This window comes from Anneissia japonica, unplaced genomic scaffold, assembly GCF_011630105.1.
Source record: "Anneissia japonica isolate Jap-2015-1 unplaced genomic scaffold, ASM1163010v1 scaffold287743_len2803612_cov181, whole genome shotgun sequence".
Lineage (NCBI taxonomy): Eukaryota > Metazoa > Echinodermata > Crinoidea > Comatulida > Comatulidae > Anneissia > Anneissia japonica.
In genome coordinates, this window is record NW_022733259.1 from 20,607 (window position 1) to 33,237 (window position 12,631).

General features: G+C 36.3%; 1 protein-coding gene across 1 annotated transcript in view; it reads left to right on the forward strand.

Annotated features, from left to right (window-relative positions):
• The first annotated feature begins 111 nt into the window (after positions 1–111).
• The window catches only part of LOC117115995 (neurogenic locus notch homolog protein 1-like), a 25,266-nt gene continuing 12,746 nt past the window's right edge, over positions 112–12,631 (forward strand). Inside the window, exons 1-9 of the mRNA XM_033259922.1 lie at positions 112–178; positions 1,049–1,092; positions 2,051–2,194; positions 3,429–3,608; positions 4,448–4,594; positions 5,772–5,921; positions 6,962–7,066; positions 10,399–10,551; positions 12,095–12,199. Coding sequence (XP_033115813.1) covers positions 132–178; positions 1,049–1,092; positions 2,051–2,194; positions 3,429–3,608; positions 4,448–4,594; positions 5,772–5,921; positions 6,962–7,066; positions 10,399–10,551; positions 12,095–12,199 — 1,075 coding nt within the window. The 5' untranslated portion in view covers positions 112–131. The remainder of the gene's footprint in view (positions 179–1,048; positions 1,093–2,050; positions 2,195–3,428; positions 3,609–4,447; positions 4,595–5,771; positions 5,922–6,961; positions 7,067–10,398; positions 10,552–12,094; positions 12,200–12,631) is intronic.

Sequence of the window (12,631 nt, forward strand, 5' to 3'; positions counted from 1 at the left end):
GCCTATAGGGCATCACTTGATTAAATGTACATGGTGTTAGGTTTTGTGTACTAAAAAGCTTGGATGTGTGTCGACATCACTATATATAATGTATTTATATTGTAGCTGGATTGCCTTGTACTTACCGCGGAATGCATCTTCGTGACGGAGAATCGTTCCATGAAACCTGTAATTTTTGGTAATTATTGAGTTATTTATATTTTATTTATTTTTTTAGACATCCAGGCACAAATAACAATGAAAATAGAAGATCGGAAATCCCAGGTCTGATAGATTGCCTAAAAAGCCAAAGCTTATCGAGGAGAGGCTCTCCAAACTGTATTTGGGTTTTAAAAAGAGAATATCAAATTACAAACAAATAGAAAGTAATTTGAAAATTTCACGAATCCAGATGAACCTTGAATTTTGTCTCTATAACCATGGATATTAAAAAGATGCTCATTTCTTACACTAATCTAACAAATAAAGAATTTCTAAAACAATCAGTTGTTGTAAAAAGAACAATAATATGTATATTGATTTGTTTGTAACTGATGTCTAATACTATTACACTTTTCAATGTGTGCTTTAGCCCTACTTCGGCGTGAGGTACATGTAGGCCAGCCACAGTTGCTATTCTATGGGCTTATTCACACTATTATACATTTCTGCATCAATTCCGTTTCTCTTTAGAGGGAAATTCAGTGGCAAGCGCATTCCTGTTCAAGTGAAATTTTGTGGAGCTTCGTGTTTGCGTTTAAACTAAGTATTTAGAAACGTTCTTAATTTAGGAATGATATTGATTTCTTCATATATTATTTCTACTTATGCCTTTGATAAATTTTAGATTCAGATTGAACTCATTTAGAGCAATATAATTTTTATTATAATGGTTTATTACCATTGCTACTTGTCCTTGGTTCATCAAAAAGAACCGCCAATACGTTGATACTTATTGTTACAGAATTTAAGAACAAATACATAAATTTTATAATATAGCAATATACATAGTCATACAATAGAGCTGTTTAGCCCTTAATGGGTTTAATAATAACTTTCGTATTTACAGCATTTGCAAAGAGGGAGAAGTACATTGCGACGATTCCTTGTGTGGTGAGTAAGAACGTTGTGTCATTAATATCGAATTCGGCCTTTTTTAAAGTGTCGATCAACCTAATAACAACAAGCGGGCAACTAAAGCAATCGGAACTGCGCGAAATACGCACTTATGCCTATTAGATTCCTGATGATGACATAATTACTGTCGAAATATTGAATCCCAAGACGATGGCCTGTATTTCAACAGTTGGAGTGTGTATTATACTTTCTTATCTGAGATTAAAACGCTTGTCCCCCAAAAGCTCGTGTTAAGCTACATTCACATCGGATCCGAACCGAAATTCGGTTCTGATGAGCTGAACGCCGGCGTCTCTGTTCTTACACACTGATTCGATTTTCTGATCGGGTCGGTAGGCCTTCCGATCCAAAAATTCGGTTTCAGTGTGAATGAAGCTTTAACTTTTCCCTGATCCTTTAAATAATTAAGAAAAATGAATAAGGTTAGGTAACCACACACACACACACACACACGCACACCCACCCACACACAAATATATATACTAAATTGATCAGGCGTAGGTATGATTGTATCGTGTGCTATAAAGTCAGAAAGAAAAATTTATAATATTAGTATTTAGAAGTATGTTAAAATAATACGGTTTATAAAAATTTGAATATTGTTATCTGAAGAACAATAATAATTACTATTATAAACATTGAAACATTTTTAAAAGATGAATAATGTTAGGTAACTTCTCAAAAATGTATGCCTATATTATATAGATCAGTACCCAGTACCATTATATGCACAGGGATAATTGATTTAGGTTTTTAAATGTTAAAAAATGACTAAATGTCAAGATGTAAATAATATTTAGATTTTTAAAGCTTTAACAAAATATACGTAAGAAGTGAGAATATGAATCTTAGTAAAACGTGCATATATTTGTTCATATACTTTTCAGTTTACTTAATTTCCTTTAACCTGTATATAATATCATTGTTAATGCAGATGAAGAGAAACCTGGGACTTGCCCAGAGCAAAATGGTGGAGTTGGAACTTGTGTTACCGAATGCAGGCATGATACAGAGTGTCCGGGATTAGAGAAATGTTGCAGTAATGGATGTGGGGATGTTTGTCGTTTACCACAAGAAGGTAAATTACACCGTTTAGGTAATATACATATAACTATAGCCCTACACTGTAGTGATAGTTAATGATATTGTGGTTAGTTGTTAGATTCAGTAAAATTGGATTTCAATGTTCATAATTTGTTCCACTGATGTGTTATTTCGTTTATTTTTATATGCGTTACATCTTGAATCATTTTTTTTGCAAGTTTTTATGTTTAGCTGTATTTTTTTTTTTATCATTTCATCTTTTAATATATTTGAATTGTTTGTAATTTTTATGTAGCCTATTTTGATGAAAGCAAGATGGAGATTTAACGAACAATAAACATAAACTTTTTTGTATTTTAACCTTTTTAGGTTAATATAATAAACCAGTGATGGCGCCAGGACCTACCCGACGGAGGGGCTAGAGGCCCCGACGGAGTGGGGGGGGGGGTGGCTAGTGGAGCGAATCGAGTCTTACTTGTCTGGGGGACAAGGGGCCGCCTAGGGCAATCGGTGGAGTCCAGGGGCGAAGCCCTCTGGAAGCCACGGATATTTGACGATATATGGCAAAGCAATATAAAACAAAGCGTATGCAATGTAACCATCTAATTTATTTTCAAATTCTCATTCTTGAAAGTGAAATTCTATATTTTGGAAATTTTGCTTGAAATCTGTCAACCACGTTGTCATGGTCGAGGTTGCTTCACCAATCAAGATGTATTTCAAGCATCATGAGTCTATCCAAATGAGCATTTGTCATAACAGAACGCAAATTATTTTTAATTAGTCTCATTGAACTATTATTATTATTATTATTATTATTATTATTATTATTATTATTATTATTGTTAATGTTATTATTATTATTATTATTATTATTATTATTATTATTAATAATAATAATAATAATAATAATACAAATAGTTTAATAAAAACAATGTCGTAGCTAAACGAACATTGCATGTAAATATTTTTTTTATTTGTTTATTTCCCGACAGAATATACTCGTCTCGACGGGGGGGGGGGGGGCATGTGTATAAGAGACAGCCCCAGCCCCTCTGGCGCCACCACTGTAATAAACATATTTTACGACACAAAAACGTCATTTAGGGCAATGTGTAGGACATTTTAAAGAACCTTATTTTCTCATTGAATACGGTATCTTTTAATGTGACGTGGTACCGTATGCGATAAGAGGATCACATTAATGTTAATGTCAATTTTTCTCTTGATTAGAAATGTGATATCATTCTTTTTTTTTATGATCATAGAAAATAATCCATCATCCTGTTACTTCGAAGACGATTGGCATGGAGATGGTCAAATAGTCCATTCTGGTTGCGGAAGCTGCTTTTGTACAAACGGATCAGTTGTTTGCAGAACCCCAATATGTCCAAGAGTTAATTGTTATAACCCGGTTTATGTTGAATCCGAATGCTGCCCTATTTGTCGTACGTGAACAAATTACTACTATTTATATTGTAATTGTTGTTGCTGTTTATCTTTTTTTTTTATTTCACTATTTTGCTATTGTTGTTTTCTTTTTGCTGTTTTGAATCTGGATAGATTTAGACAGAGGACCACACTGGGGTATATACGTCAGTGCGCGTCATAGATCTGCAAGCTAATGGTTAATACCGTATATATTTATCTATGATTTTATTTGTTTATATACTGTCTCTTATACACATCTAGATGTGTATAAGAGACAGCAATTAGGCCTAATACTATTTCTAATTGTTACAATTGTAATTGTTACAATAGTGCATAGACGCAAAACACACTTGCAAAATTTGATTAACAGCAGCTTCTACTTCGGCCTAGTGCCTCAGGTTCACTGCCGTTAGACTGCAACAGAAAGCGAAGCTGCCCCGAGTCAGGTTGTTGTTTTATTGTAGTTTTTGTTGTTGCTGTTTGTCTTGTTAATTGCCGATGTTGGCTGTCACTTGTTTCTGTTGTTTTTGTTTACTGTTGTTGTTTCGTTTATTTTTTTGTTCTACTTTGTTGTGTTTTTTGAGTTGTTTTTGATTTTATGTTGTTTTTGTTTTTATTCTGTTTTGTTTAGTATTGCGTGTTAGCTTTCGCTGTTATATGTGAAAGTAATGTTTGGTTTTTCAACAACAAGGCCGGGGTTTCACTCCGTCGACGGTGCGCTTTAATCTTCAGACACGCGATTTTTTATTCGACTACTCCAAAACAAATTTTACTATTATAAGACTTTTATACAAATGTAAACATAGGCCTAAATGCGACATTAAAGAATTTGTATTAATTTACTTTCTCATTTCAGTTGAACATCACACCAGTCCCGGAGAATGTCCCCCTAATATGCCAAGTACATGTGCTAATGAATGCCTCGACGACTATCATTGTGACTCATCTAGAAAGTGCTGTTCAACAGGTTGTGGATCAATTTGTTTGGAACCTTTTGCATTAGGTAAGCTTAATTTACACTCCTACGATAGTATAAAAACACTACTGTTTGCCAAAACTAAGAAAAGAAAAATCAGGAAACCACAAAAATTCAATATAAATGTTTGAATAGCTAATTTAAAGGGGCCGAATAAATGATTACTTTCAACCATAAACAACCATCTGGTTTGTCTGTACTATGTCATTGGATTGACTGTGTCATGGTTCATTAGCAGGAGAACAATTGGACAAGCATAAGCTCCCATCGTCGAGGTCGCCGGACGAAAAAATTAATTAGCCGATCAAAACACAATTATTGTGGCTAGTCCCTAATATAATCTCTCTCCCCCATGATGAACCCCACCAGAGATTTTATTCCCAGATTCTAACCGACCGTTGCTCTCTTATCGGCCCCTTGTCGGCAACTTTCTGAAGCAACCACTACTTCAAAAATAGACGGCGGTCGCAAGATATATACCCCTGAAGAAATACACATTATAACTACAACATGTAGGGGAATGTTCATAGGCAAAGATCTAATGTGCGCAAATGTGTATGTACGTGCATGTGATAGCATAAATGAGGTAATGTGAGTGTGCGTACTCAATTGTTATTATTAATATTATCGCCGTCGTCTTCATCATCATCACATTATTACATCATCATCAGCAGCATTATATCATTATTATAAATGTTATATTATTATTATTATTATTAATTTTAATATTATTATTTTTTATTATTGTATCAATTATCGACAGTTATAAAAATAATGGGCATTCATAGCGTACATTTCAATTAAATTGGGACGAAACTGCAGTATATCCTAAAGAAAATAATGGAATAGCTCATCGTATTCATGCACATTGTTTTCTTTACTGCTGCACTATACTCTGAAGAAAATAATGGAATTGCTTGTCCTATTCTTGAGTACTGCCTCAATACCAGGGGAGATTCCATTATTTTCTTTTATGCTCGAGGGTAAAACATCAAATTTCCGTGACCTTGACCTGGTCACCTGACCTTTTCTTCCGCAAATTTAAAGACGTCTTTTATTATTATTATGTACAAATTTCACTAAATTATATGATAAACCAATCATTAGTTTTGCGTAATCTTGCTAACAGACAGACAGACAGCACTGAATACATTACCTCTTTGATGGAGGTAATTAAATTAAAAAATTAATTTTTCTCCTTTAGATCACGAAGGAATGTGTCCTTTCTTGGCCAACGATGGTCTTGTGTACACCCATGAAACAGAATGCCAGAGAGATGACCACTGTGGCCCAGAAGAAAAGTGTTGCTTTGATTTATATGGAACAAAAGCCTGTTTGGAATCTATACCAGAAGGTGATTTTAATGTGTTGCTGAATTTGGGGTTGGGTAAACCGGCTTTGCTACAGTGATTTGGTTCACTCTGGTTGTCCCTGGTCTCCCCAAATTTCAGCTTTTTTGTTGTTGTTGTTGTTGTTGTAAATGACCTAATAAATAATGAAATGAAATGAAATGAAATTATATTTTGATTTTCGTCAGATGTTTTTTTGCATACGTCAGATCTCCACTGACGTCATAAGCTATAGTGCCCTCTAGTAACATTCAAATTGGTCCTGGTTTAACATTCAAATTGGTCCTGGTTGAGTTATATGTGACTTCTACAATGAATAAAACCAGTGGCAGAACGATCTTCAGAGTTAGTGCATACACTCATGCTTAGGCCTACCACCAGTTCTATCTAATTGCTTATAAAGTAGAATAATTCATTAAATAGCACATACGCAAGTTTGCACTGGTTGGTATCTGGAGTTATTTCGTTATGTTTTAACTAACAATACCATCTCCATTCTACCTCTTAAGATGTCATATATACTAATACTAACTTTAACTACTAAATTTTGAATAGTTTATATTTATATTTTGAATTTGTATAATATTTATTTCTGTATGTGTAGTTTCATAGTCAAATTAATAAGTGAAATGAAATGTGCATCAACACACCCCTCTGTTTGTATGGTACTCTTCACTACAGTAATAGGCATCATTATGAGTGTTAGGGAGTGGAGTTTTGGTCGTGAGAATAAATCCTGTTACCATTACAGGAATTGAAACCAGGACCCTTGGATTGGGAAACAACCCAACGTATGGAAGCTCTCCTTGGCAAAATCGTTTTTACAACCTCGCTCTCAATCCCGCCCACATCCTCGCCTTCTGACATTTTCATTAGAACTGCTCTTCTTATGTAGACTCTATGAAAGTTAAGCTAAAAATAACTTCTTGTATGAATTTATTGTTCATTGATATTGTGTGTTTGGCGGATAATAGCTCTAGATGGCCGCTGTTCCCTTAAATGGCTAATGAGGCAATAAAATTGAATTGAATTGAATTGCTTTCAGATGTGTGTAACCCAAACCCTTGTCAAAACGGCGGTACTTGTATAGGATTTGAGTGGTATCCGTGTGTCTGTACATATGGTTTTGGTGGAACTTATTGCGACAGAGGTAAGTAAAATTTTCTACGTTAGCTGTCCCATCACTACAAAAACCTTTCTTTTTCGTGCTTTCAAAATATAGTAAACTGAGGGGAAATCGAACCCTTAAGCATAAAATGACTTTATATACACGTACACATAATACCATAACATATAATGTACATAATTATGTTAACTGAAGAGGCATATAAAGTCTTTACAATGAATATAACAATTGGTGATAATTATTTTGCATTTTATAATTAAATGACGTCATTGTGTAAACAAGCTGGGCAAGTAAGTAAAATGGACCCTCATAAAACATAATATAATTCAGAATTTTAAACACTTTTTCTTGATTAAATTTTATTTTCCATGTAATGAAAATTAAGTTTAAAACCACAGAAGAATAATTAAGTGATATTAAAAGTAATTTCTTTTTTTAATTATCAAATTATCATGCACAATTGTTTAAAATATTGGTACACATACACAGGTTAATAGTCTATGAGCACAAATAGCATTTGCACATGATTCATGAAACCATGAATAACACATTTGATAGGCTATTCATTCCTCGTCATCATAATGAAACCCATCGCACTCTCCCCCCTCCCCACACACACAATAGTTGCTTATGTCATCCTCTGCTTAGGGCACTTGTTTGTTGCTTTTTTGAACCTTTTCTTTTCCTTTAATACTCTTTGCCCCCATTCTCTCTTTTGCAGTTGTTTTTTGCCTTTTTCTTCTGTTCAGCATTACTTTTGTTCTGCTGTGCATGCTTTAAACTGTCAACATAGGCAGTTGATGTTATCAGTCTGGCCTTACGCTTGCACCTTTTAGCTTTGCCTACACTCCTTTCAACAGTCGGAATTAGACAATGTCGACAAATGTTTGAAAGTCATTGGTGCTAATTGGTTTAGATGGTCCTGGTATACCTTTAGGCAAGTCCAAAGGTGGTTGTATGATTTGTTCTGGTCCTGTGGTACTGGTATCTACCGGTGTATTTTCTGGTGTGGTGTCCAGATCTGTTGCATCCACTCCTATCATTGGCATTGGCCGTTCTGAAAATTTTGATCGATCATACGCTTCGTCAGGGATTGCTTAGGGGTTAAATGATATCACACATGCTTTAAATCCAGAAACTGCATTTTTCACAGATGCTGTCTTCCCCCCCACCCCATGCCTCGCAGAAAAGTGCAGGGAATTGTTATTTGGTGATATCCCTTCCTGGATGGTTTCTCATCAAGTGGTGTGCAGCTGCATGGAAGTAGGACTTCATTGGTTTGAACAAGGTCCTGTCAAGTGGTTGTAGATATTTGGTGGCAGTGGCGTAACGATGGGCACGGGGGCAATGTGGCCTTCTTAGACTGGGAGTCCCTTTTGGACCCCAGTCGCCAATTTTATTGTGGGATTTTAGAGGTGCTCTTTTTCCTAATATTTGTTATTTGTATTGTAGATTGTTTTTAACGACGGAATAAATTATATGATTTTAGATGGAGATCAAGGTATTTGAAATAGAGAGGGAATGGGACAGGGAAGGACTTTCACAAATCTATACGACCTCAGCCCCACCATGGTTGATTATTATATTATTTATGATTATGGCGCCTCTAAATAGCCGGAAATTGCACTCATAGACTTAAAATGCGAGTATAAATTTCCTTTTATCTTAATTTTTTTCAAATCGGCAAATTAAAGAGGGGCCACGGGCCGACAGGGCCACATTTAATCGGCCCGCACTGGATATAATAATATGATATGTCTTACAGTTGATCTCAGAGACACGTCATTATACTGCTAGATCGAGTAGGCCTACCCTATGGCCTTCGCATGATCGAGAGCGCATAGGCGTTACGCCACTGTTTGGCGGTGTGTGGTGGTAAGCACACCATGACAATGTCATAAGCCATGGCAAATTCAAGGGTCTTAATTAGCTGTACGTTAGAGCCATGAACATATCAGGATGACACTACCTGGTGTTCCATGCTTTCTGAAATGCTCCAGCCAAACAAAGATTGATGTCTTTGTTAATTTAACTTGTGTTTGACATAGCGAGTTGAAAGCCAGTAGGTAGCCCGTCTTCCCACTCATTTTTCTTTCGCTTTCCTTTCAAGATGATGTACGGTGGTATGTAGCTACCTACCGTATTACAGCAACAGCTGTTACATTTCCCCTCTCCCCTCCTCCGCATTCGTTATCGAGACTACAGACCTGTTTTCCCTTGGCAGCCAGCAGCTTTCCTGGTCTGTTGATCATCTGGCAACCCAGCTAGTTGATTTCCATAGGCCTTCAATGTCCAGAATACCTTCAAGTATATTATTGAAATATTTACCTACGACAATGCGATTCATCGTCATTGCACCTGCCCTGGATAGGCCTTCTGCTTGGCGAGTAGAAATTTCTGGATGGCGCTTAAAAACATGAAGCCAGTAATAACCAGCAGACCTTTTCTCATGGTTGAAGTTGTGTTTCAAACCATTTCGCTCATCAAGGAATTCCTACGCCAGCTCGCATATATCTTTTGGTGTTAGTCCAAATCCGCTGGACTCCATCTGTTTAATCTTGATTTTGTATTCCGATTACAGGCACCCCATCCAGCACAGGTCATATAACGGCATCACTAGGGTTCCTGGCTTTCTTTCGCAACGTTGTTATCCGCACATTAAATTGCTTTGCATATCTCTTCACGCCCATCTCTTTTCGTCCACAATCCACTGCCAACGCCATCGATTATACATCCCATTTGGCTCGGTTTGTTTGCTGTTGATATTTAAACGACATTAATAGAAACAACACCCGATTCTACCTAAATGATCTGATAAGTATCAGTTTCAGTGACAAACACACAACACTATCTGTTGATATGCCACTTTCATAAAGGCAAAGCTAGCTTAATGAAAATGCAGCCTAGGCAATGGTCCATTTTATTTAAGGTATACAAGCTCATTATTTATTATATCCGGTGTGCTAAACATTGCCATGAAGGTCACAAGCCTATGATAACAGAAGTCCTGATAACTTCGTCGGCCACTTCGTGTCTTGAAACTTGGATAAAATTGTGATTAAATATTGTCAGACTTATTGTAGGCCTATGGTGATCAATCAAGATAAAACAAAATCATTGTTGATTGCATAACAACAGCACAATCAGGATTGCGAATATTGCTAATGCGAGTCACGTGACTCGTATATGTATAGATGATCCCCTTTAACTAGACTGGGATCAATTAAGTCTGACATTGACGTACAGACGAAAGATAATTAGCTGCATAATATTATTTCAACACTAAACTGTCATTACTTCTACTTATTATGAAAATAATACCGGTATTTTTTTTTTGTCGGAATTTCGTATTCCAGACGACCCCTGCACTTCGAGACCATGTATGAACGGCGGCAGCTGTATAGCAGGTATCTTTGATTACGGTAGTTATTACTGGAGTTTTAGCGATAGTGAGGGTGATTCGCTCTGCTGGTGCCTTCCAGGATATGCAGGCGATTTTTGCGAAATTGGTAGGTATAATCATGAACCTTTCCAGAGTGTCAATCAAATTTATCACTGACCAACCGGAACAGGGCCAGGAATACGCGTGTGCCTAAAACATAGTTTGATACAATCGCTACACGCTATCGCCGACAGCTTTCGGTGATGCTGATTGGTCGGTTGAAGCGGGGAGCCTTCTCGATTGCGTCGGGGACTATTACGCAGTACAACGATTGCGCTGAAAACACTGTAGCGACAGTGTAGCGATTTTAAGAAATCAGGCTTAATAAGCACACGTGTTGTCACACAAAAACCCAAGTGTTTGCGTAGGCTATGTTTTAACACACCTGGTTCTCACGAGAGCCCTAGTATCCGGATCGGGAGGTAACCGTTAGCGCTAACCGTTAGCACCTGTGTGAGAACGCCCGATCGGTTAGCGCTAACAGTTAGCGGTATCCGGATACTGCTAACGGTTAGCAATTGCGCTATCGGTTAGCAAGTGAGCACGTTTCTATCATCAACCAATCACACGTACGCGTTTACAATTTCCAGTTTCTTATTGGCTAGTGATTCGATCATCATATTCTTGGTATCCGGATCGTATTTTCTCATATGGACGCACGGCAGCTAACGATTAGCAGGATCCGGATCCTGCTAACCGTTAGCAGCCGTGTGAGAACATAGCCACAGTCGTTTTGTGAGACCTTAACAACAATATCCAAGGGGCGGGACTTAGCGGAAAGGTCTATTGTGATTCCAAATTCCAAAGTAGGGTGCATTTAACAAAACATGGCCAAATCTTCATATTCCTATTTTACTACGTTTAGTTTTCCGCTATAATAACAGATTCAGGCCCATACTCAACATTATTGCTAAGCCTTTGGTTAAGAATGCATGACACTTCATTCTTTAAATTACCTTAATCGACAATAAAACGACGAAGAAATGCTGTGTAGCGAAAAACCTCATTGAACACTAGGCTATAAGGAGTCAGTTAGGTATTAGCTTAATACGGTATTAGACGTTTTCAATATCTAAAAATAACTGAATAATGCTGATAAATAATCTATGTTTTGTTTATATTGTTTGCTAGACAGACCATAAAAACAGAACAAGCACGTAGTTTTTGTTGTAGTTGTTGGTAGAACCTAGTCTCTCGGATAAGGACTTAAAAAGGAGGTGTACGCTTCTGGCTCGTGTGCACTTTAAAGAACCCATTGCATCTTTCGGAGGAGTAGGAGGTTACCCCGATGATGGTTTATTTCAGTCCCTGTCTTTGTGGAATGATGTGAACATCTACTATAAGCGCCTCTTTACATCCTCTAGGTAGTCACGGACCACGCCCATACGCAATTCACCACAATGACGCTGCGACTTATGGGTTATTCTCCAACCTTTACCATATTATATTCATATGTTCACAGAGAAAATGTTATCTCGTGTTGTTTCATGTTACTACACATGCAAATGACATTTTGGCTATATTTACCGGTGACATCCTCTACAATACTCTTTAATTGTATATTTTGTTTTCTTTTGAAATAAACTCATTAATATATCTTCATTGTTTAGATTTGTGTTTCCCGGATCCATGTCAAAACGGAGGTACTTGCTCGGGATATGAAACGCTACTTTGTTACTGTCCATACGGCTATAGCGGGGACCATTGCGAAGAAGGTAGTTTTATAATAATTCACCTTATAGAACATCTCATTTTTTTAAGCATTATTACATTCATTCATTCATTCATTCATCCATTCGTTTATACTTTCATCCATACATTCATTGATTCATCAATCCATCCATTCTTTCATTGATTCATTGATTAATTATCAATCAATCAATCAATTAATCATCAATAAGAAATAAAGTAGAAAATAGAAAACAAAAAAGTATTATAGTAATGCTCGTTCATAAAAGGGAAGATAAAATTGTGTATTTAGATAATTTCTAAGGATACGTAATTACTTAAATAATTAGTAGAAAATTATTATTTATATTATCATTATCGTTAAAAATCATTATCATTGTCACTAAACATCATTAACATACATTGTTATTTAAATATTATTTAAAAGAAAAAAGGACATCAATAACATAATATATACA